The following is a 25645-nucleotide window of genomic DNA, read 5'->3' as shown; positions in this document are numbered from 1 at the left end:
ACTTTCCCATCCTCCTTTAGAATACTACTTTAAAACGCACTTTGCGACCAAGCCTTTTGCCAGACATTCTGGCATCTCATGTAGCTCACTGTCAAATATTGTTTGATAATACGCCTTTGAAGTGCTTTGGCGTGTTTATACGGCTTCTTCTAAAATGGATTGTGCCAAGGTTAGGCAACATAGCAGTTGGATGGATGCAAGTTTGATTGAAGGGGTTTGATTGAAGCCCGGACCATTAGTGTCGAGGCTTGGCCAAAGAAACTGGCATCTGGCTGCAGAAGCAAAGACGCTGTAAGCACAGAGACTTTGAGGAGAGGAGGATGAAGGATGGAAATTGCTGAACAAAAGTCTGTTCTTTAATTTCTGTTTTTCCGATGCTAACTGGCTCACTGTAGTCCCCAGATTTTTCTTTTACTTTCCATAACCACAACTGACATTGACTTGCTATTTTTTTTTTGAGGAACCAGGCTTCAAAGTAGGAGGTGGGCAAAATAACAAATGGTATTGTACATGGGTGCCCATCTACAGAAGTGGTTCCATTTGTTCTGGCTCAGGTTTTCACTCAGCAGTCATGTCAACAATAGCACTGTTTCAGTAGTAGCCTGCCAGCTCCCCACCTCTCACTACATGGATGTTTGAGTGTTTCTGGTATGTTCCCGGTCCCCTACTGTGTTAAAGTTTGTTTTTTTCCTATATGTTAGCCCATGTGACGTACACCACAGAGAGTTGGTTTCTTATTAAGTCAGATATCTTGGGACTTATTAGCAACACTTCTTACTCTGCTACAAAACCACAGAGTTGCACACAGATTAGCAACACGAAAAAAATTGCCAGAAAAAAAAAATCAGCAGGTCTGGCAGCATCTGTGAAGAGAAATCAGTGTTAACGTTTCAAATCCAGTGACCTTTCTTCAGAACTAATAGCAGTTAGGAAAGGTTGTATTTATGCTAATGGTAGAGGCGGGGATAGAAAAGGAATGAGTGAATAGGTAGAGAAGAAGCCCCCCCAGAGACAGTGCCAGTGACAGCACAAGAGCATGAGAAATAAAGGGATTGTTGATAGTAAGCCAGGGAAATGGAGAAGCTAAACAGGTGATAATAGGGACTATGAGTAGTTGAAAATGGGTTGGCTGTGCTGAAACCAATCCATGACATGGCAGGAACTAGGGTGTGGGGATGGGTAATAGTCTTGGAAGGAAATTGTCATGCTCTAAAATGGTTAAAGTTGAAGTTGAGTCCGAGAGTCTATAATGTCCCCAAATGTAAGATGAGATGTTGCTCATCCAGATGGCATTGTGGGTTGTAGATACTTTGGAACAGTGTGTTCAGATATGTAATGACAAACTCCGGAGCAGGTGGGGTTTGAACTCAGGCCTTGCAGCTCAGGAGCTGGGTCACTACCATTGTGCCCTATAACCCACACTGTAAAAACGTGGGTGTTTACTTTTCTCAGGGGAACCTAGCATCTCTAAAGCTCTCTCTATCTTGGACCCAAACAAGTCCCTGACCTATTCCCACCTCACAAACACTGAACAATGAGCCCTCCCACTCAACTCTGAGGCCAACATGTGAGCTGGCCTCAAATTGGGGCAGGTGTTTAGGAAGTACTGCTCCAGCAAGTCTCTACCGACTCCCAGGTGCCTGGCCACCAGCATAGCAAACCACTGGGCTACACCACAGACAGGGAGGCAGGCACACATTCCCGCAGTCTCAGAAACCCCTGGTCCCAACGACTCGAAGTGCCATCGTTCCTGATCCACCAAGTCCACAAAAAGAGCTTTCTTTTTAGTGGCAGCCTCATGGTCAGAAGATGCAGCATGTGTGTGTGTGTGAACCCTACTCCACAGACGGGGCAAACAGAGACCAGGACTTAATTCTGAATTCTAGTCTGACATTCTGCCCAATACCAGTGTCTGTTAGGCCACAGCTGGGGGTACTGTGTGCAGTTCTGGATGCCACAGTATAAGGAGGACGTGATTACACTGCAGAGGAAGCACAGTGAATTCACCAGGATGTTGCCTGGGCTGGAGGGATTCACCTTCGAGGACAGACCAGATGGGTTGGGGCTGCTTTTCTTAGAGCAGAGAATGGCCAAGCAGAGAAGTGATTTAGATGCAAGGCAGTTGTGAGGGGTATAGACTGAATACGTAAAATGAAATGCCTATGCTTAATACGGAGCTCAATAACTGTATTGCACAGGAGGTTTAGAGAGGATTTAAGGTAAAGGATTATTCACCTAGTGTGGTGGGTATCTCAGTCTCACTGCCTGCAAAGTGATACGGAGTTGGGAACAATCGCAACATTTAAAAGTATTTAGATGAACACATGAAACATCGGAAATAGTACACAAGGCGAAAGGCCAAGTGCCGGAAAATGAGATTGATGTAACTAGGTGCTTGATGATTGGTGTAGACACTTTGGGCCTGAAAGGTCTCTTTCCATGTGGTAAACCTCTATGACTATGCAAGTGTGCACATCTCAAAATATCAACTACAGAGACCGTACACCCTCTTTCCATTTGGGACTGATATCCCGGTCAGCCTTTGTGCCACAAAGTCATTGTGTCACAAAGGGGCAGTCATTCAGACCATCAATGCCAATCTATTAATCAGCCTGTGAATCCTTCTCACCCACACCTTAACTCAGTCATTCCCTCAAGAATGGCAAAGACATATACAAGCAACAGAACTTTTTTTTTAAAAAAGCCTCAAACCCACATTGTAAAAAAATACACTTACTGAATTACTTGGCCCAAGTGTGTCAGAAGGCATCATTTCAGTTTCCTAAGTGAAAGATTGTGTAAACAAATAAGTCAATATCCAAGTCTGCAAAGTAATCTATGATTGACATGACTGATTAATTGGTGGTTTCAGCCCAGTTTTACAGTGTACCCTGAACCCAGGTGTCATGAATTGAACTGTGATGAACCTTTACTTTTTCCTTCTTATTCATGACTTCTGTGATATGGCAACTTTGAAAACTTCTTGTTGCATTTTATATTGCTCTCAAAATACACGCAACAATTACTATTCTATTCTAATTCAAATTCCAGTTTTCATCATATCAGGTTTTAAACTGGAGTTATGACACCAACGTTTGGCCTTTCTGTTCATTTATTTTCAAGTTGTTTGAGAGAAATACTCTTGCCATTTGGTCAGTGGATGATTTAACTTCTTGTTGCCTAATGGCAATCTGGCGTTGGCATCTGCCAAGTCAGTAACTACTCCAGGACAGAAGGCCTATGCAGCCAACAAGTACAGCAGCAAGAGTATGCCATTCAGCCCCTCGAACCTGTTCTGCCATTTAATAAGTGATTGTCGATCAGTTTATCTAATGCACTTTAATCCAACTCAACTCAGCAAGCGGTAAATAATTTGCGGGAGATGTGGAGAAGAGGTGGCTGAGGGGATTTTGTGAATGACAGGGACAAACTTAACCTAGTTTGTTTTTTTTCGGCCAAGGCCAACTGCGTCTCATCAAATGACTGACATGGCAAGGGAATTTTAAAAAGTGACCAAGGAGAAATGAAGAGGTTGGATCTGAAGTTGGTGTGCACTGATCAACATATCTTGAGTAACAATTCTGCCTCAAGAGAAAGCAGCTACCATGCCACGTTCTGCATCAACCACAGTTCAATACCGGGACAGTTACCACGGAGTTAGTCGTGCTCCCTGTATGACAAGTGCACGCTGCATTAGAATTAGATTGTGATACAGGGACAATCAGGGAGGCATAGAAAAGTCAGTCAAGCAGCACTCTTGTTACGATGCCCAATACTCAACTGGTATTGTAACATAGCCTGCTTTATGCATCAGTTCACTTTCTTTGATAAGAACAGAGATATTTAAGGCAATCACACCTAAAAAGTTTACATTAAAATCATTGTGCAACGTTGTTGATTAACATGCCCAAGCATTAGACAGCAAGTTAGCTTAATTTGTAAAAGAGGCTGGGTAGTTGAGAGGATTGATTTACGAGGCTAGTTGCAGTCTGATATTCACATGTACCATCTCCATAGACGTCGCAATGGATTCATCGAGTAACGGCACATTCGGTTCTTTTACATTATCTGTAGGTTTATATGCAAAATAGTGCTGTTGAAAATAAGGAGAATGATTTGTAAATGTCATTTTATCACACCGGGCTTAATCTCTACCGTGCCATTTAATTGTTATGGCATACAAAATGTCATTTTCCTTTTTAAAACGAGATAGCAAAAACCAATTCAGATCACAGATTATTGCAATGTTGCTACCAAGGTTTCTATGCAATGTAAATTCAATGTTAGGAAGTTAAGGAGATCAGAGGACAAATGTTTCCAGAGGGTGGTAGAAATATGGAATCCATTGCCCGAGAGGATAGTGGAGGCAGGTACTCTCGCAATTTTAGAAACATCTGGATTAGCACTTAGAATACCAGGACATAGTAGGCTGTGGAACAAGTGCACATAAATAGGATTAGTGTAGTTTTGCATGTTTTGGTCTGCATAAACACAGTCTATGGAGCAGCACAGTGGCTTGTTGGTTAGCACTGCAGCCTCACAGCAGCAGGGACTCAGCTTCAATTCCACTCTTGGGCAACTGCCTAGGTGGAGTTTGCACATTCTCCCCGTGTCTGCGTGGGGTTTCTCCAAGAGCTCCGGTTTCCTCCCACACTCCAAAGATTTGCAGGTTCGGTGGACTGGCCGTGTTAATTTACCCACAGTGCTCAGGGATGTGCAGGCTGGGTGGACTAGCCATGAGAAATGCATGGATAGAGGGGGTGGGTAAGAATGTTCTTCGTAGGATCATTGTGGACTCAAAGGGTAGAACGGCCTGCTTCCATACTGAATGGATTCTTTGAATGGTGGGCTGAGGGCCCGTTTCTACGCTGTACAATTCTATGATTAAAATAATGTCTTAGCTTAAGGACAGCTGGTGACCAAATTAGCATGGTGTGTCTTTGCTCAGTATAAAAGGTGTCAGTGTCAGTTCCATGCCAAGACAAGCAGTTAAAAAAAAGATTAAAAATAAGTTATAATAAATGCTACTTTTGAGCTTTTCCACGGTAAACATATCCTAAAATTATGAAGCTTTACACTCATTAACATAAAAACAAAAGAACAAGAGTAGGCCCTTCGAGCCCACTCTGTCATTCAATATGACCATGGCTGATCTGTGGCTGATCTGATTTTAACCTCAACTGTACCTTCATGGATAGTCCTGATAATCTTTCATCCCCTCAGTAATCAAGGATCTATCTACCTTTCCTTAAAAATAAATAAAGCTTCTACCTATTGTGGAAGGGAATTTCAAAGGTTCGCAATCCTCAGGAAAAAAAAATGCTTCCTCATCTTTGTTTTAAAAGGACATCCTCTTATTAATAAACACTAACCCCTACTTCTAGATTATCCCACAAAAATGGGCCAAGGAGTGGCAGATGGAGTTTAATTTAGACATGAGTGAGGTGCTGCATTTTGGAAAGGCAAATCAGGGCAGCGCTTATCTACATAATGGTAGAGTCCTGGGGAGTACAGCTGAACAAAGAGTAAAGTCACAGGTAGGTAGGATAGTGAAGGCAACGTTTGGTATGCTTGCCTTTATTGGTCAGTGCATTGAGGTACAGGAATTAGGGGTCATATTGTAGCTGTATTGGTTGGCCCATGTTTGGAATACTGCATTCAAGTCTGGTCTCCCTGCCATAGAAAAGATGTTGTGAAACTTGAAAGGGTTCAGAAAAGATTTCCAAGGATGTTGACAGGGTGGAGGGCTGGAGCTACAGGGAGACACTAGGGGCTATTTTCTCTAGAGTATTGGGGGCTGCCGGTTGACCTTAGAGGCTTATGAAATCATGAGGGGTATGGATAGGGTAAATAGACAAGGTATCTTCCTCAGGGTGGGTGGTGGTGGGGAGTGTCCAAAACTACTGGGTATAGGTTTATGGTGAGAGGGGAAAGATTTAAAGAAGGGATCTAAGGGGCAACTTTTTCACGCAAAAGGTCGTGCATGAATGGAACGAACTGCATTAGGAAGTGGTGCAGGCTGGTACAATTACAACATTTAAAAGGCATCTGTATGGGTTTATGAATTGGAAGGGTTTAGAGGGATATGGGCCAAATGTTGGCAAATGGGGCTGGATTTATTTAGGATATCGGCATGGACGAGTTGGGCCAAGCGGTCTGTTTCCATGGTCTACAGCTCTATGACTTTAAAAGGAAACAATGCTTCCAGCATTCATCCAGTCAAGTCCCCTCAAGATCTTATGTGTTTCACTGAAGTCACATGTGGCTCTTCTAAAATCACAGAGGGTACAAGCCTAGACTATCTGTCTAACCTATCCTTCCTGGGCAGTACTGTACACAGTAGTCCAGGTGTAATCTCACCAATACCCTTTTAAGTGAAGTATTGCCTCCCTACTCTTACATTCAATTCCCCTCACAATAAGCAACGACATTCAGTTAGCTTTTCTGATTACTTGCTGCAGCTGCATACTAACCTTCTGCAATTCCTGGGATAGAACTCTCAGATGTCTCCACATCTCAAAGCTCACAACATCTTGCCATTCAGATAATATGCTATATTTCCCCTTTTTTTGCCAAAACAGACAATTTTACACTCTTCCACATTGTAATCTCTTGCCAGATCTTGTTCTTGACTGTTGCTTTATTTACAGAATGCAGCGTGACATATGTCTGCCTCCTCCCTACTAGACAACAGGCCCACACACCCCCTTTAGATTCTTTTGATGAAACTAAATTAGCCTCTTAAACCAAACTATTCCGAATTTAAAAAGTGACAATCCCAAAAAAAAGGCACTATAAAGACGGAATCCCACAAGAAGCTTACTAAGTTCAAATGAAAATGTGATTTTGAGGGAAATGATGCACTACACCCCTGCAGTACCCACAAGTTGTAGCAAAGTCTCTCTTCTTACTAGTTTGATAAATCGTTTAAAATACAGCACACAAATTAAATCAAAGTGGACCAAATGAAACAGCCCTCTTAAAAACAATATTGGAACTAAGAATGAAACTTGCAAGGAAAACTTAATTTAAATTAGAATCGAATTTTGTAGGGTAATTACACTCCACCTCCTATGGGGACCTGTCACTTTTATACTATTTTAATTAAACTAATCAAACTGAATTAAACTAAACAAATGAAAGCCTTTTTTTAAAGGGATGCTGTAATAAAAGAAAATTATAAAAGGAAGCTTACCAATTTAAACTAGTTTGGGTATGGGGACAGTTTTGGGAGAAACTCATGAAAGATCCTTAGACAGCACCTCCCAAACCACAACCACTTCCATTTGAAGGACAAGGGCAGCAGAAAAAATGGGAACACCAGCTCCTGCAAGTTCCCCTTCCAATCACTCACCATCCTGACTTCAAAATATATTGCATTCCTTCTGTGCCACAGAGTCAGAATCATGAAATTTCCTCTCTAACGGCATTAGGGTCAAACAACAACACACGGGCTGCAGTGGTTCAAGATGGCAGTTCACCACCACCTTCTCTAGGGCAACTATGATGGGCAATAAATGTTGGCTTAGCCAGCGATGTCCATGACCCATGAGTGAAAACAATAGTCTGTTTATAACTGCTCTAATTCCTTAATTGAACAATATCCTTTACTGCGCATTTTAACGTAATTAATGTTATTAAAACAATCCATGACCAAACTGCCATTTAATTAGACTAAATTACAAATGTTTCATTTTAAATTACAAACATTTCATTTTAAAAAGTTTAAGGTGGCTGAAAAAGAAACCAATTTTGAGCAACTTCTGCTTCCCAATTGGGTTATGGAGGTCTTTGAAAACAGCATTCTCCCAACAATTTAACATTTTGAGTCAGTGACATGGAACAGACTTGGATGTCTGTCTCAAAGAAGTTAAAGACTGAGAAAGTAACACCGCCAGATCTTGCCACACTCTGTTTAGCTTCAGCATTGCTTCCACGCTGATGTGGAAATTCAAATCCCATTGTGAAAATCAATACTTTTCGTACCAGTGCAGTAGTGCTTATGGATATATGTTCATACAAAACTAACCCCAACCAACTCCAATTCACTCACTGTAGAGAAAGTAACCCAACTTGCACTTGCCATCAGTCGTGTCCAGCGTCACACATTTAACTGTGGAATAGACTCAAACTTTGAGTCAGAATCTACCAACACAAATAACTCAACCCTGACCGGGCATCTCTCCCAGTCATTCGACAAGGAACTATGGGAAACTCATATTCACAAGTACTCAGTATAACTACATTTGGGTGAGCTTGACAAATGCTTGTGAGAAGACAATGGAATATCTTGATGGGGTGAGATAAAGGAGGGGTGGGAGGAGGAGGTTTGTGTGAGGCGTAAACACTAGCACAGGCTGGCTGAGTAGCGAGGCAAATATTATTGCAATAGATGCAAGAATCCTGAGCAAAGTAAGCTCAGGGAGAGCGAACAGTCATTCCTCGTGGGGCGTGACTGAAACACAGGCACACGTGAGACAATCTAAACAGCAAGATATAGAAAATGGTGGAAGAAATATCGCAATGGAAACAGAATCTGTTGATTATATGGTAGTGGATTAAACATCTTCTGACGGAGGCTCTCAAACCCACAGTTGACTGAACTTTTTGCTGCACAGATGCTGACTAAAGGCTTTTGGGGATCTTCTATCCAATGAATGTGTCCTGACCTCTTGATTATTTGTATCTCCAGAAGGAACCTGCAAATTAAAGAGGAGGATGGGTAATCTGACACTGGCAACTGGGATACAGTCGCAGAGGACTGTGGTAGCTGAAAGATGATCAGAAGAAAAGCATGGGAGATGGGGAAGGGGATCAGCTGGCCAAATAGAGGGCCCAGACAAACAAAGGCCAGAGAACCATTCACCTTTGCAGTCCGCTGCTTTGTTCCACAGCATATGTAGCTGAGACTTGGGGCTGCCGAGACATGTAGGGAATGCTGAGCAGAACTGACCAGCATGGTGCAAACCAGCATCTCAGAGTGAAAGATAATAAAATGTGAGGCTGGATGAACACAGCAGGCCAAGCAGCATCTCAGGAGCACAAAAGCTGACGTTTCGGGCCTAGACCCTTCATCAGAGAGGGGGATGGGGGGAGGGAACTGGAATAAATAGGGAGAGAGGGGGAGGCGGACCGAAGCTGCTATTGTTATTGTTGCTGATTATGCTGCAGTCTACTTCCAGAACTTTGTTTCTCTTTGTCTAAAGAGCTGTATGCCACCATTAAAACTATTAGTCTATCAATCGAATGCAAGAGCAAAGAAAGCTTGAAGCCAACATTGTGACAAAAGTGGGCAACAGGGGACTCGATTCCCGATCGCTTCAATCAGTATAAATCCTGATATTTGTTCAGAGGATGCTGATGTAAAGTTTTCAAATGTGTTTATACATACAAATTGTTAACTATTGTACTATCCACAAAACAACGGACCACTTTAAAGGGAGTGAACACCACAATTCAGCACTGCCAACCATTGCCAAACCACCGGGGGAAGATCCTGGAATCTTCTAGAATTAAAGATTAGCCTCCAGGATACAGCTGCAAGAAACCCAAGTCAAAGGACTTTGGTGCTTTAATCTATTTTTTTTAAAAAGGAAGCTTTCTTACAAAATTCTCACTTATCATAAAGAAAATATTGGGAAATGGAAAGGGAATGTTTCACCAACTGTCAAAACTAACAAAGCAGTCATCCTCTTCCTCACTGGCCGTGGATGGACCAATGAAAGTAGTGTTTGGGAGAGAAGACAACCAGGTGATGGAGGTGACCTCCAGGAGGAGAACATTTAGACAGAGTTGGGAACCCAGTCTGCCACAATTACAGATAGAGTGCACAACTAGCAGCAGTGAATCAGGAGTTAACACAAATAATATAACACACGTACAAATTACTCGCAAATTCAAAAACATGCCTCAGCTTCTCATGGGCAAATATGTACTTACACGTTTGCTTGACATGGATGGACCAGCAGTTATCTTTTCTCTTATCTGAAATGGAAAATTGAACAACCAAATTTTTTTTTTGTTAATTCCACAGCTTTTGGAAAGGTTATTTATGACTTGCAGTAAGTTAAGTAGATAAGTTATATTCTTATTTACCTTAACTGGTGCTGCAGTTCATAGGCTGCCATCACTTTCCATTTTCTCTTCAAAACTGAAAAACAATGGCCCTTGCCGAGGGTAAATGCAACTCACAGCCAGTCTGGACTTGCAGACACAGCACCCAAAACCTAAATGAAGTCTGAGTCAGCAGAGACTTAGGCATGGCCTAGTTGCTGCGCTCACCAAGACCAGCTGCTAAAATTGACCAGAAGCAACATGAGTTGGAAAAAGAGCCAAAAATATCGATACTGCTTGCCAGGTCACTGGTCATAATCCAATGAACTATTGAGTGAATATGACGTGAAGTTAACATCCATTTTCCAAGACTGAAGAGTCTACTGGCATTCACCATGAAGTCAAATGCAAGAATGCATCCTTCATGGGATGCAGTGAGAAGGTATTACTACCTCAAAACCAAACCTTGGTGACTGAGATAATGGGAACTGCAGATGCTGGAGATTCCAAGATAATAAAATGTGAGGCTGGATGAACACAGCAGGCCAAGCAGCATCTCAGGAGCACAAAAGCTGACGTTTCGGGCCTAGACCCTTCATCAGAGAGGGGGATGGGGGGAGGGAACTGGAATAAATAGGGAGAGAGGGGGAGGCGGACCGAAGATGGAGAGTAAAGAAGATAGGTGGAGAAGGTGTGGGTGGGGAGGTAGGGAGGGGATAGGTCAGTCCAGGGAAGACGGACAGGTCAAGGAGGTGGGATGAGGTTAGTAGGTAGCTGGGGGTGCGGCTTGGGGTGGGAGGAAGGGATGGGTGAGAGGAAGAACCGGTTAGGGAGGCAGAGACAGGTTGGACTGGTTTTGGGATGCAGTGGGTGGGGGGGGAAGAGCTGGGCTGGTTGTGTGGTGCAGTGGGGGGAGGGGATGAACTGGGCTGGTTTAGGGATGCAGTGGGGGAAGGGGAGATTTTGAAACTGGTGAAGTCCACATTGATACCATATGGCTGCAGGGTTCCCAGGCGGAATATGAGTTGCTGTTCCTGCAACCTTCGGGTGGCATCATTGTGGCAGTGCAGGAGGCCCATGATGGACATGTCATCAAGAGAATGGGAGGGGGAGTGGAAATGGTTTGCGACTGGGAGGTGCAGTTGTTTGTTGCGAACTGAGCGGAGGTGTTCTGCAAAGCGGTCCCCAAGCTTGGGGACCGCTTTGCAGAACACCTCCGCTCAGTTCGCAACAAACAACTGCACCTCCCAGTCGCAAACCATTTCCACTCCCCCTCCCATTCTCTTGATGACATGTCCATCATGGGCCTCCTGCACTGCCACAATGATGCCACCCGAAGGTTGCAGGAACAGCAACTCATATTCCGCCTGGGAACCCTGCAGCCATATGGTATCAATGTGGACTTCACCAGTTTCAAAATCTCCCCTTCCCCCACTGCATCCCTAAACCAACCCAGTTCATCCCCTCCCCCCACTGCACCACACAACCAGCCCAGCTCTTCCCCCCCACCCACTGCATCCCAAAACCAGTCCAACCTGTCTCTGCCTCCCTAACCGGTTCTTCCTCTCACCCATCCCTTCCTCCCACCCCAAGCCGCACCCCCAGCTACCTACTAACCTCATCCCACCTCCTTGACCTGTCCGTCTTCCCTGGACTGACCTATCCCCTCCCTACCTCCCCACCCACACCTTCTCCACCTATCTTCTTTACTCTCCATCTTCGGTCCGCCTCCCCCTCTCTCCCTATTTATTCCAGTTCCCTCCCCCCATCCCCCTCTCTGATGAAGGGTCTAGGCCCGAAACGTCAGCTTTTGTGCTCCTGAGATGCTGCTTGGCCTGCTGTGTTCATCCAGCCTCACATTTTATTACCTTGGTGACTGCTGGTATTTAACTAGAAGTCACAGGAGGAAATAATAGCAAAACCAAGAAATAAAAAAACTGACCGAGTTCACGATGTTGAGAAAATAAAATTTAGGCCATTCAGATATTGTTCTAGTGGTAATGTCACTAGAGTAGCAATCCAGAGGCTCAGATTAATATTCTGCTGACGTGGATTCCAATCCTTATTGTAGATAATGGGAGTTTAAACTCAATTAGTAAATCTGGAGTATAAAGCCAATTACAGTAATGATGGGCCATGAAGCCATCATTGGAGAGGGAATCAGACTTGATGTTGAGTTCAATATGGCACTTTAGTTCAGTTCTGAAAAATCATAGCAGGCTTGGGACATTAATTCTCTTTCTTTCTCCACAGATGCTGCCAAATTTGCTGAGTTCCTCCAGGATTTTATTTCATAATTCCAGCAACCACAGTTTAATAATAATAAAAGCAAAACACTCTTGTGGATTGTCATAAAAACCTATTGGGTTCACTCATGTCCTTTAAGGAAGGGAATCTGCTGTCCTTACCCGATTAGGCCTGTATGTGACTCCAAATCCACAGCATTTATGGTTGACTCTTAACTGCTCTTTGAAATGGCCCAGCAAGTGTCTCAATTCAAATGTCAGTTAGAAATGGGCAGTAGTTTCTGGCCTTGCCACTCACACCCATATTCCACAAATGGATAATGAGATTGTGCAAAATGTAGCCTTTTATTTTTCAAAAAGATCTATCAGGATTTGGCTGTCACTGCCCAGGTCTTCAACTGTTGCCCATCCCTAGTTAAAAGAGAATGTAGCAGTCAACTCAGTTCCTTCCTGTGTAGGATCGGAGTCACATATAGGCCAGTCCAAGAGGGGAGAAGCAGGTTCTATGAGCCCAACGACAATTTTTGTACAATGTTCAGTCGGCATCACATCACATTTACTGTTACCAACTTTTCATCAACTGAATTCATATTCATCACCGGCCAGAGTGAGATCCTCTGGATCGTTAGGAGTCCAGTAACGGAACCACTTCACTGCACTGAGGCGACTGGAAAGTGACGAGATCAAGCAGGAAAGGAAAATGGCTCAGAAACATTGTAGCTGCAAACCTAACGAACAATAATTGTATCACTGGCCTAATCGTTAGGCCACTTTAAAAGAGATTTAAAAGTCAAGTATGCAGTTCAGGAAACCGAATTTTTAAAAAAAGACTAAAAAGCCTTTAGAAAAGAAATATTTGCCCAAATTGAAAACAGACAGCTCCAAGTCAAAAATCTGACACTTTGCTAAGCCAAATATGGCAACTGAGCTGGAACGTATAGTGTACTTTCACAAAAAAATCACAGGTATTGCTTAATAAAACAGAGAGGTTGTCAAATCTTTTGACCTGCGCTGATCCAGACACAGGAATGTCAAAGATTCAAGCAAAAGTTTGAAAAAACAGAATTAATTTACAATAACTTTGACTTATCAATTTTTTGACTTCATTTGCATTTTATTTTTCTTCATATTTCCAATGCATTGGTGTTCAGGTGCTTAGATAACCTTTGTTTCTCACATTAAAAAAAACACAGCTCTTATTTTTTCTTGACTTAACTCAAGCTAAGGACAAAAAGCACAGACTATCGTTTGGCCCTTTGGGGCATTTCCGAAAAATAATTCGCAAATCGTATCAAAAATGGTTAGCGCACTGATTCATATTTCAATGTGGGGGTGCCGGCGTTGGACTGGGTTGGACAAAGTCAGAAGTCACACGACACTGGGTTGTAGTCCAACAGACTTATTGGAAATCACAAGCTTGGTGATTTCTTATAAACCTGTTGGGCTATAACCTGGTGTCGTGTGACTTCTGACTATGTCAGATTTTGGAAACACAACTTAAAAGAAGGTGTGTCAGTAAGTAAAAATAACTACCTTGACATTAAAAATTATATGTACCTTTGGTAAACAGAATTCAAATTCTCAAATTGGCACTGAAGGGTTTTAAATACATACAATCCAGATTATGGCCTGTCAAGTAAAATAACTACACGGCTGTAGTTTTGTCCATATTGACTGAACTCTGATAACCAGGCGGGTTCTGTTGAGCTTATACCCACAAAGCTGACTGAATCAGAATTACAAAAGATATGCAAGTGGTCAGATTGCAGGGGCAGAGTCACTCATCAAACTTTGCCATTCTTACCTGGCACACTGGCATGGTATGACCTACAAAGGCTTTACCAACCGACCTTATACATGTTAAGGACATGAGACTGGAACCTTTTTGAAAAACAATTACATCTAAACTGGTTTCATTAAACACTGTCTGTGATGTTGCTAGCTAATGTTGCCAAGTATTAACTTGTCAGCTAATTGTATTTTGAAACCTAAGTGGCTGGGTAGTCGAGAGGATTGATTTACAAGGTTAGTTGCAGTCTGATTTTCACATGTACCGTCTTCAGAGCTGGCTTTCTGGTTTGAAGGTTTACACCATATTTATTAGCTGCAGATTTGTGTGATTTCTGTTGAAAATAAAGAAAAACGATCTGTGAACCTCAATCCTTCACTCAGATTCGTCTGTACCATGCCATACCGTCATTGCTACTGCACACAGTAATAAAAAGGTTATAAACTAGAGATAATGAAACCCAAATTAAGGTAAGATTTAGTTTTGCAATGTTGCTACTACACTTTCTGTGGAATCTAAATTCTATGGTTAAGAACCAAAAGAAAACTTAAACTCAGGATAGTTTTAATAAGTTGGTCCACAGGTGTAAAGTGGCATTGTGGAGGAGCTGCCAGTTAGTCTCAGTGTGTAAGAAAAATGCAAGATCACGAACATATCAATTGGGAGTAAGCCAGTCATTCCACTCAAATGTACCTTGCTAATTGATCAGATTGTGGCCTCTCCTTTACACCCACCGCCCAATATCTGTGGCTCCCACATCATTCAAGGATCTCTTTAACTCAACCTTAAAAACATTCAAAGGCCCTGCCTCAACTGCTCTCTTGGATGCGAATTTCACAAGCTAAAGACTCTAAGTGAAAGCATTCCTCCACACTGCCATCTTAAACAGGAGGCCCTGTATTTTTAACGTGTCCCTTAGTCCGAGTCTCCCTCATTAAGAGCAGGGGCTTGACAGGATGTATACCAAATAGTAGTCTCCCACAGCACCCTGACAGGGCAAACCTGAACAGCTTCAGCTTCGGGGAGGTGGGTTTAGGTAGGGGAGTCGCACAATATCAAAGCAATTGTTTAGGATGGACAAGAGGAGAAAGGTCTTTACTCAAAAGGCATGTAAATCTTTGGAACTGTCAATCCCAGAAGATTGTGGGGGCTCCAGGGTCACATCTATTTGAGGCTGTGGTGGACAAATTTTTGGTCTCTCAGACTGCCAACAGTTGTAGGGAGTGGGTGAGAAGGTGGAGTTGAGTCAGTTGAAGCTGCACTGAAGGTGTGGCTCAAGGGAACAACGGGTCTTACTTCCTCTCGATGCAGATTTTCTTACTTCATTGAAAATGGCACAACAGCAAATTCCAAAATTTATGCCAGAATTATGCTATTTTCAAACTAACAAAGATAGAGTCGAGTTGACCAAAATAAAATCACAAACATTTATATTCATCCAGTTTGCCTAACAATAAAAGTATGCAAGCAGATATCCTTTGGATTAAGCAGTGAGAACAAATGGCACTAACAAGTGTCCCAAAACAAACCCCATCAGTTAAACGGCAGGGCAACGTGACAGTGGTTCCTGTTCAACAGGTTTGAGGCTATGACCCCGAGCCCTAGTTTCACCCGCCAGTGGAAACAAGCTCCCTGCTTCTTTCTTTTCTATTCCTCTCTTAGATTTTGATAGGTTTACACCATTACATACAGGCTTGATCAGGTAAGGACAGCAGAATTTCCTTCCTTAGGGAAGTCAAAACGCACCTGGTTTCTGACCCCCACTGTCCTTGGAATTCTACCGAGGCCAGCTCAGAGTGTCTACCACAAGAGGCAATACATTAGCTAAACCCCTTCCTATGGCACGGTGGCTCAGTGTTAGCACTACTGCCTCACTGTGCCCGGAATCCAGGTTCAATTCCACTATGGTTTGACAGTGTGGAGTTTGCACATTCTCCCTCGGTCTGCGTGGGTTTCCTCCAGGGGCTCCTGTTTCCTCCCACAATCCAAAGAAATGTGGGTTAGATGGACTGGCCATGGTGAATTACCCATGGAATCCAGGGATGCGTAAGCTAAGTGGGTTAGCCATGGGGGACTGCAGGGTTATAAGGACAGGGTAAGGAGGTATGCATCTGAGTGGCATGCTCTTCAGAGTATCAGTGTAGACCCAACAGACCAAACGGCCTGTTTCCACGGGCCCGGGTTTCCCTCCCCTTTTGAACTGGCCAGTTTTATTCACTACACATTTTCAAATTACTGGTTGGACTGGGGCTGCTGTTTCTTAAATACATGCTTCCAATTCTTCCAAACCTCATCTTCCTGAAACCTGCTCACCAAACCCTCCCATCCTCTATGCAAAGGTGTTGGGCTTTAAAAGGTTCTAATTTTACTTCTCTCAGAAACATGCAAACAGTTCGAGTCTATCAGCACCACAGGCAGGGAAGAAGAACAGCATGTGGCACAGCAGTTTCAGCAATGCTGATCTCTCAGATAGCCGTGCATGTAGAGCTCCGCTGTGACTCCTAACAGAGCCTGTTGTTCCTCAATAAAGAACCCATTTACCTGGTGTGTCTGGCAGGCTCGTGTTAGAGGCCGGCATACCACAGTGCATGTTTAAAATTCTACCACCTTCCTACCAACCCTCTGAAAATATCAGCATTCCCGGGAGCCCTCTGCTAATGTCTGCAGGAACTTCTCAAATTCTCATTCCTGGGGTTCCTTACAAATACAAACAGACCCTCAATTCACTCAAATGCCTCGAATGGAGATTTTCTGCTTTTCTCACCCCAACCAACTAATCTCATGTTTTAATTATGAAACATCAGATTCCTTCCAGTACCTCTCAGTTTAATCATGTATCAACTACAAATCTATTTTACTTAAGGGGGAAAACAATATGGATATCGCACAGCACAATGTATTTGATATTGCTGTTAATATAAACAAACTCCTTAGAAGAGAACATTCAGAAAAAAAATTACAATGGTTTTCATCTGAGTATTTTGCTCACTGCAATGCAGTGGGGAAGCAGAAGGTTAATCAAGCATTACTTTGTCAAGTAAAACAAAATGGCTGACTGAGTTGTTAGATGGAGGTGGGGGTTACCACACTGGCCTTTGACCCTCTGGGACTCAAGTTAAAATCTAAGAATCTATCAAGCATGGATGACACATGCAATGATCGCATGTTAAATGAGGTCAGAAAGATTCAAGTGTACTTCCTGGGGGCTATGATTAAAAATAAAGGAGAAATCTTTTTTCAAGGGGTGAAAAATACCAAATATTCAGGGAAAGAATTTTCTTTTGCAAATGGTTTGTATTGATTGAAACAGATCTGACAAAAAAAATCAATGCAATGCATTTTTGCTTTTCAGGAAAATGGGCATATTTTAAAATTGGACTCATGGGCAACTGAGAATAGTAGGAACTGCCGATGCTGGAGAATGTGAGATAACACAGTATACAGCTGGATGAACACCACAGGCCAAGCAGCATCAGAGGAGCAGGAAAGCTGACGTTTCGGGTCGAGATCCTTCTTCAGAAAATCTGATGAACTGTCTAGGCCTGAAACGTCAGCTTTCCTAATCCTCTGATGCTGATCGGCCTGCTGTGTTCATCCAGCTCTACACCGTGTTATCTGAGAATTTGATCAAATTGGAGGGGAATGGAAGAGCTCTTGTGTAGAAGTTGGTAGCATTATGTCTCTGAGCAGAGGCTGTGGGCACAAATCCTATTCCACAACTTGATGGCAGTGGAAGGTGGTAGTTCAAAAAGCCAGCTGGAAATCCTTCCGAGTACACCTGACAGCCGACAGTAAGAGCGGGTGAGTTTTCTAGTCAGCCATGCTGCAGAAGGGAACAGCAAACCACTGCAGTACTCTGATAACAAAGTGTGGAGCTGGATGAACACAGCAGGCCAAGCAGCATCTCAGGAGCACAAAAGCTGACGTTTCGGGCCTAGACCCTTCATCTGATGAAGGATCTAGGCCTGAAACATCAGCTTTTGTGCTCCTGAGATGCTGCTTGGCCTGCTGTGTTCATCCAGCTCCACACTTTGTTATCTTGGATTCTCTAGCATCTGCATTTCCCATTATCACATTGCAGTACTCTGTCAGGTATAGTCACAGATCATAATACATGCGTCACCAAAACCCTCTTTCAGCAAGGTAGCTGAAGAGAGGGGGCACTAGAATTATATTGACGCAGTAACAGCTTGTCTGAGGTTGGGTGAAGCCAACACTCTGGCCTCTGTTTTAGCTTTTTTCACTCATCACTCTGCCCCAAAGTCCACCATGTCAATAGCAGCCCTGCCCAGCAAGGAAGGTGTGTTGGGAATATTAGGCAGCACTAACGGGATTAGATTCACATTCTTCCATTTCTTCCTGGTGACATTTTATGCAGCTTTGCCCATGTGTAGTGATTGTAACAAAGTCAGCCAGGTGGACCTCATAGAATGGCTTCCCTGATTGGGGTGGTTAAGCTAGTCCAATCAGGGAGACCTGGCTGATATAAAAGGGTGAGCATTGGGGATACCAAGCTTTAGGAATGCCTAATGCAGGGAGAGGCAGTGCTCTTGTCAAAGACTACTCATGATTGGTAATGGCATGCTGACTTCTGGACAGAGTTATTTCACCGCACATTCCAATACCAGCAGGTACTGCACTCGTGTAAACGGAAAGGGCTAGATCCACTCATACTGTGTGGGCTATGGAGTGGTCCATGCTGGGCCAGTATTACAATAGAAGCATAAACATAGTTTTGAATCATTAACTGCCTGACATAAAACCTGGCTGAATATTAACCAAAAAAAAGAGAAGCTATGTGCAAGAGCTCCTCAGACTCCTCCATCACAACTCTCCTACCCATGCCAATTCCTGCCACCACATTTCCCCAAGGAGTCAAGCAGCAGAGTCCAGCTGGATTTCGGAGAGGTAGGAACATTTCAACAAAAGGCCCAGCCAGCAAGATCTGTTAGAGAGGTGTGTCTCTGCTGTTCCAGCCTTCCCACACAATACAGAGATCGAAGGGCCCCTTCCTTTTCAAATTCAAGCCATTTTCAACAAGGTAGCACTAAACAGGGAAGGAAAAATCATGGAAGAACGTGCAACCCATTTTTGTGCAGTCGACATAAAAATCAGTCACATTTAACCTAGCCAAGTTTCAGAATTTCTTATTTACACACAAGAGAAATGTGGAATTCTAGCCCATGTAGAAAAAGGGTAAATGCACAATTCCACACTCTCAGCATGGCCTGCAAGACTAGAGTGGGCCAGCTAGAACCTACCTTTCCTGGGCTGAGCTCCCTGCCAGGAGTACTCGATGGCAGAGCTGTCCCCAGGATATCACCACCTAAAAGTTAAAAGCACCTTGGTTTCTTGCTACCAGACAGATGCTTACTTTTTTAAATGTCAAGGCTGGTACAGGCAACAGCGCATCTCTTTTCTAAATGAAAGACAGTGCAAATATAAGTATACATTCACATCCCGGTTTTCAAAACAACTCTTACAACTTACGACAACCGAATAAGGCAACGCCCACTTTTAACAGGGCAGGGCTCAAGTTGGTGCTGCAGAGGATTCGCATATGCCACTGTCTTTAAGATGCCCCTTTAGAATTGAAAACCCAAATACCCTTAGTCAGCTAATAGTACATGCCCCCCGACTGTCAGGCTAACTGCGGTTGAGCACGCATAAAAATCTGAAGGATTCACCTTCCTTTGTACCAATGACAGTTTTATAAATCCAGACATTTTTTTTCCCCTGAAATTTAACCTGAAAGGGAAATCTTGGACACTTCCCCCATGGGAGTTCAACTGATGGTGTAAGCGATAATTTTTCCAGCAGTAAAGCTAAAGTTCTGCACAGACAAACACCAATCATCACCAGCTTACAGCCACCATGTCTTATTTCACAGTAATAAGAGCTTAGCATTAGTTCAATCTTGGACCATCAGCTCTCCATTCCCCCCCATCAGGGTGAGTCTGCAGAGATTAAGAGTTTATCTTGAATTTGATCGGATAGCCACAAACCTACAAGAAAAAGTTGGGTAGCAATTAAGCACCAAAAAAAGCAGAAATTACAAATCTGCACTTTACTCAGACACCACAAAATGGCTAAAATAGAATTAAGAACTGTGGATGCTGAAGATCGGAAACAAAAACTGATTGCTAAGAAACTCAGCAGGTCGGGCAGCAACTGTGGAGAGAGGCAGTAAACATTTCAAGGCCAGTCACCCTTTTTCAGAACACAAGGGTCACTGTTTACTCTGTTTCTCTCTCCACAAATACACCTTCTGATTTTCTCCAGAACTTCCTGTTTTTGCGTCACAGCAAATTACTGTTGGACACAATTTTAACACAGTCACTTCACAGGAACGCTGCACAGAAACAGCATGCGTCGTGCCTTCCATCTTGAAATGGTTCCGGCACAGGAAGAGGTCATTCAGCCTAACACGTGACTCCCAGCTCTCTGTAAGAGTCAGACAGCGTCACCTACTCCTCTGTCTTTTACCCAATGCCCTGAAAACTTCTCCCATTTCAGAAAGCCAGTTACCTGCAAATCCATCAATTTGGTCTACTGTATCCACTGCTCCTCGACATTGGTGAGACCAAGCGTACACTCAGAGATCATTTTGTAGAGCATCTGGGCTTTGTTCATAATAAACGACAACACTTTCCAGTCGCGAAGCATTTCAACTCCCCCTCCCACTCCCTGCGTGGCATGTCCATCCCGGGTCTCCTCCAGTGTCACCATGATGCCACCCACAAACTGGAGGAGCAACACCTCGTATTCCGCCTTGGGAGCCTACGGCCTGATGGCCTCAACATGGAATTTGGCAGTTTTAAAATCTCGGCCTCATCCCATGTCCAAGTCTCCCTCTTATGCCAGCCTCCTTGACCCGACACAACTTGTCCATCTTCTCTCCCTGCCATCACCACTGCTCCCTACCCGCACTCACCTATCACCATGCCACCCCCTTCCCCAGCCCCACCCCTCCGCTCTATCTATTTCCCAGCTCCCTTCCCCCTCCCCATTTCTCAAGTAGGGTCCTGAATCAAAACACCAACTTTCCTGCTCCTCTGATGCTGCCTGGCCTGCTGTGTTCCTCCAGCTCCACACTGTTGTCTCCAGTTGAAACAGGTTGTCCCTGTCTACTCTGTCCTCACTCCTTAGGGTTTTGAACTGCTTGATCTAAATGTATCCTCATGCTTTGCTCCCCAAAGCAGAACAGTGCCAGCTTCTTCAATCTATACACACGGCCAAAGTTCCTGGGACCATTCTCATTATTCTTTTATGCATCTCCCGAGCAAACTCTCTGTCTTCTTCTCTAGCAGCAGAGACTGCCAGGCCAGAGTGGAGCTCCTGAGTCTCACACAGTGATGCTTAACTCAGCTGACTTCCAAAGCACAAACTGTCACTCTGAGTTCGAAGGCAAGCTACCGTTCCATACTCTAATGCCTTCACATCCCTTGTAACCCAGAGCTAGGCACATTACTCAAGCCGAGACTTCCTTAGTCTTTTAAAAAATATTAACCATAATTTCCACAAATCTTGAAATTGGGTATCACAACTGAGGAAGGGTCACTGGACCCAAAACATTAGCTCTGGTTTCTCCTTCACAGATGTTGTCAGGCTTGCAGAGCTTTTCCAGCAACTCCTGTTTTTGGTTCAAATTTACCAGCATCCGCAGTCCTTTTGGTTTTTACACAGCATTAAGTGACTTTAGTCAGGCCTTGCCCTAAGATCAATGTCACTAAGAGGAGCTACCGGCTAATCAGAGGCTGGCAGCTCCTCATGTCACCAGCACCAGTGATGGCACTGCACCCACCAGATGCCCAGGATCACCAGTGGAACACCATCCCCCCGCACCCCCAAACAACATCCCTCTGACCAAATGAAGGCAGGATTGGGGTCGTGGGGTGGGAGCTGGAGGCAAATACTGAAAACCAGTACCCTCCCGAATTCCTGACGGTGGATCTGGAATTTCTGATCAATCTTGCCCAGGACACTGCTGGCCAATGAGATATCAGCTCAGAAGGATCTTCCAGAAAGCGGTGTGGCCTCCATTGAATCTTTGTCCTACTGATGAATGGCAGCAAACTCAGGGATAGTTGTGGCAACTGACTCATTAATAAGCCGAACTGCCTTGCAGAATCCCACATAAGCCCATCCCACTCTCCCGCTGAATGCGGGGGATAAAACATTGCTGGGGGAGCCAGGGAAGGGCCTCCGCCGTAATTAAGTGGGCCTGGTCACCACGGTCACCGTTGTGGCTCGCTGCATTACATCTGGCCTACTGCGTTGTCAACAAGTTTTATTTGTGCTGCGCCTTCATTGCATTAAAAAAAATCCCAAAGTGGATTCCTTCCATGGAAAGGACATGGATACTAAGCATATCCTAATAAAAGTGAGGAAAGAGAGTTGAGAAAAGCAGAGATGTTTAGGAATCCCGTAGCTTTGGGGCTTAGGCAGCTCAGGCTATCATTGGTGAAGGCAATGGCCACCATTGGTGAATCAGGAACACTCATGAGACCTGACCTGGAAGACTGCCAAGGCAAAACCTGCCAAGTTGTGCATCACTTCAGTCATGGCTTCCCATATTCTCAACTAATACACTAGACCATGCCATTGTATGCAAAAAGTTCTCAAAGCAATTTTATTGCAGAAGATAGCACCCATTTAAAAAGTGATTACACCCAAAAGAATTACTCGAACTCTTAGTGGGATGTTGCTAGGTAAAATTCGCCAAGAACTTGATTGTAAATAGGATTTTCTTTTTTTGTTTAAAAAAGCTGACTGATTGAGATATTGAATTACACAGATAGTGTTTATTCAAATGTACCATCTTCACAGACGACGTATGCGGTCGGTTGGTATACGGTACTTTCAGAAATTTTAAATATTTAGCTTCGCGCTGTGGAAAATAAGGAAAATGAGCTGTCAACATCAACTCTCAGACTGCACTTAATCCCTACCATATCAAATAATTATCACTACTCCACATGAAGAAATAAAAATCAAATTTTCCTCTTGAATGTTTAATCATAACACAAGCTTTCTGTGCAACCCAAGTTCAAAGGGGAAGCAAAACTAGGGCCTACAGATATTTTTGGTCGGGGACCAGGTTGTGTCAGCTTTACGCCAAGGTGCACTGTCATATTGACAATGCAAGACCTGGGAGTGTGGCAGGGAGACATCCTCTCACTTGGACAAGAGCACACCAAAGTTGAAACTATCGTCATGCTTTTCATATGGATGGACAGCTATGGCATTTCCAACTTGGTTCATTAGAAATGAACTGACAAGTGAAGAACACTCGTTCTGGGCATCTCCCGGCCATGTGACCTTAATAACAATTTCACTGTTTAGTTAGAACTTTAAAATTCTCTTAGACACTCTGTAACTATTTATTACTTCTCCTGACTCATCTTTCTATTCCATGCACAGTCTGATGGCACTCAACCTTTCATTATGTACCATCATCTCTTTAAACTTTTACAGCTTTATCCGCTGCACAGTCAATCTTCAGATTTTTGCACAGAAATTAATCGGTATAACCAAAGGTATTGGATTGTCTAGGACTGTTGACCAGCAGCTGCTTCTTTGCTGTCCTAAGGGGCAAGCATAAGATAGCAGTGCCAGAAAGGTGGTTTATCTCAAAAGGACTGCACTTCTAAAGAAGAGTTATATCAACATCAACTGATTGCCACTACTAAGGAATCTGAACTGGACTATCCGTATAACAGTGTGGTTACAAGATCAGGTCAGAGGCTCAGAAGCCTGCAACGAGTGATCCACCTACTGACTCCCAAACACCTGTCCGCCATTTACAGAAACAAGTTAGGAATTATGATGGATGAGTGCAGCTCCAACACTCAAGAAGCTTGACACCACAAAGTAGCCCTGTTGATTGGCACCGCATTCACAAACATTCACTGTCCCCAACACTAACATTTAATAGCAGCAGTGTGTACAATTTACAAGATGCACTTCTGCAATTCATCAAGGCTCCTTAGGCAGCATCTTCCATACTTTTGGCGATTTCCATCTAGAAGGACAGATAGATGGGAGCACCAGAGGTAAGCCTTGCTCAATAATAAAGGTGGGGTTGCACCTTTCTCTAGTAAAACCTCCAATAAGGGTGGGCTCGTGGTGATGTTTCATCAACCTGCGGTTTGTCCCCAGCAGCACAGCTTAATGTAGGGGTGTCACAACTAAGCTATCACTCAGTAGCCTTTACTGCTTTATAGGTCCTTTCCTTGTTGGAGTGGGAGGAGCAGGCGGGTCCAGGTAGACGGTTTGGGGTGCAAGAGGCAACCTTCACACTCTGGCAACAACAATTATAATTTACTAGGTAGTGGGAAGATCAGGGAAGAAGAATTACCTTTGACTTCCGTGTTGGTCAGTATATAATTAATGGCACCCCTATCTCCTTCAGGCACACACAAATGCAAATGTACATCCGTGTGTACATGCATACACGCATTTTGGCAATTGCAAGTTTCCATGGTATGATCGGATTCAAGTTTTATTTGTACTAGGAGGGAAAGGGAAGGCTTGATTCCTTAGTGGATAAACACTCCACAAGATTTCCAAATTATCAGCATTCATGATTGACCAAGTTATTTGCATTAAATATAACCTTGCACACAAATAACATCAAATCCCATCAGTTTAACCTCAGGTTCGGGAGGTACACAAATATATGTGTTTTATCACAAATTAAAGAGGCAGGTGGCAATCTGTTCCACATGATCATTTTAAAACTTTACTCTCAGGGTGCGGGACAGCATTTGTTGCCCTTCCCATGATGCCGCGGTAATCGGTCTGCTTTTCAATTGGATGGCCAATATGGACTTGCTAGGCCAACAGGAGGCAGTCAAGAATCAACCACTCTGTTGTCACAGGCAAGGCAGCAGGGTTTGTTCCCCAAGGAACAGTGGATTTTCCCCCAGCAATCTGACAGCTTTTACTGAGACTAACTTTTCAAGCTAAGTGAACGCAAGTTCTCAAGGGAGCATGGTAGGATATGAACTCACCTTCTCTGGTCAACAAGTCCAGGCCTGTGGACTACTAGACCAGTTACATAGATGTTACTCTACTGTACCTGCATATCGTAAAATTAGAATGTTGATCTAGTTTAATCACATGACTGTTGAAGTGCTAGATTTTATCTATTCAGCAGCAGTTAGCCACAGAGTAAAGATGATGTACCAGTTGAACAGACGGACCCAAATCTGGCAGCTGAATAACTATGTCTGGAATAGGTGGTGTAGTTGGCAAAGATGAAGGTATATAGAAATATCCATGTCGCCTAGTCACTAGCTGTTTAAAAAAAGGCAACATCAGGTATGAGTCCAATTCACATTTGTTGCTAATTTTACGGCTAATCTTTTCTTTTAAAACATTTATACACACACATTCAAACCAACATTATTGTATTCAACTCAAAGTCAATAAGACACAAGTGATAGGACCTCACTAAGTGTTTTGCAATGCATACAATAGCAATAAATTGAACAGATACTGGAGATGCTGGAGTCAAGAGATAACACAGTGTGGCGCTGGAGGAACACAGCAG

General features: G+C 43.5%; 1 protein-coding gene across 3 annotated transcripts in view; it reads right to left on the bottom strand.

Annotated features, from left to right (window-relative positions):
* Positions 1-25645, bottom strand: part of LOC125453667 (glycogenin-1) — a 98069-nt gene that overhangs the window by 2553 nt on the left and 69871 nt on the right. The window contains exons 8-12 of one of the 3 annotated variants that reach the window (XM_059646813.1): positions 19463-19507; positions 14354-14422; positions 9940-9984; positions 4007-4093; positions 2738-2782 (exon numbers count right to left, since the gene is read on the bottom strand). In XM_059646813.1, coding sequence (XP_059502796.1) covers positions 2738-2782; positions 4007-4093; positions 9940-9984; positions 14354-14422; positions 19463-19507 — 291 coding nt within the window. Of the gene's footprint in view, positions 1-2737; positions 2783-4000; positions 4094-9939; positions 9985-14353; positions 14423-19462; positions 19508-25645 lie in introns of all 3 variants that reach the window. The other 2 variants (XM_059646814.1, XM_059646815.1) reach the window with 2 other exon arrangements.

This window comes from Stegostoma tigrinum, chromosome 6, assembly GCF_030684315.1.
Source record: "Stegostoma tigrinum isolate sSteTig4 chromosome 6, sSteTig4.hap1, whole genome shotgun sequence".
Classification (NCBI taxonomy): Eukaryota; Metazoa; Chordata; class Chondrichthyes; order Orectolobiformes; family Stegostomatidae; genus Stegostoma; species Stegostoma tigrinum.
Note: the sequence above shows the minus strand (reverse complement) of the source record. Positions and strands in the feature narration are given on the sequence as shown.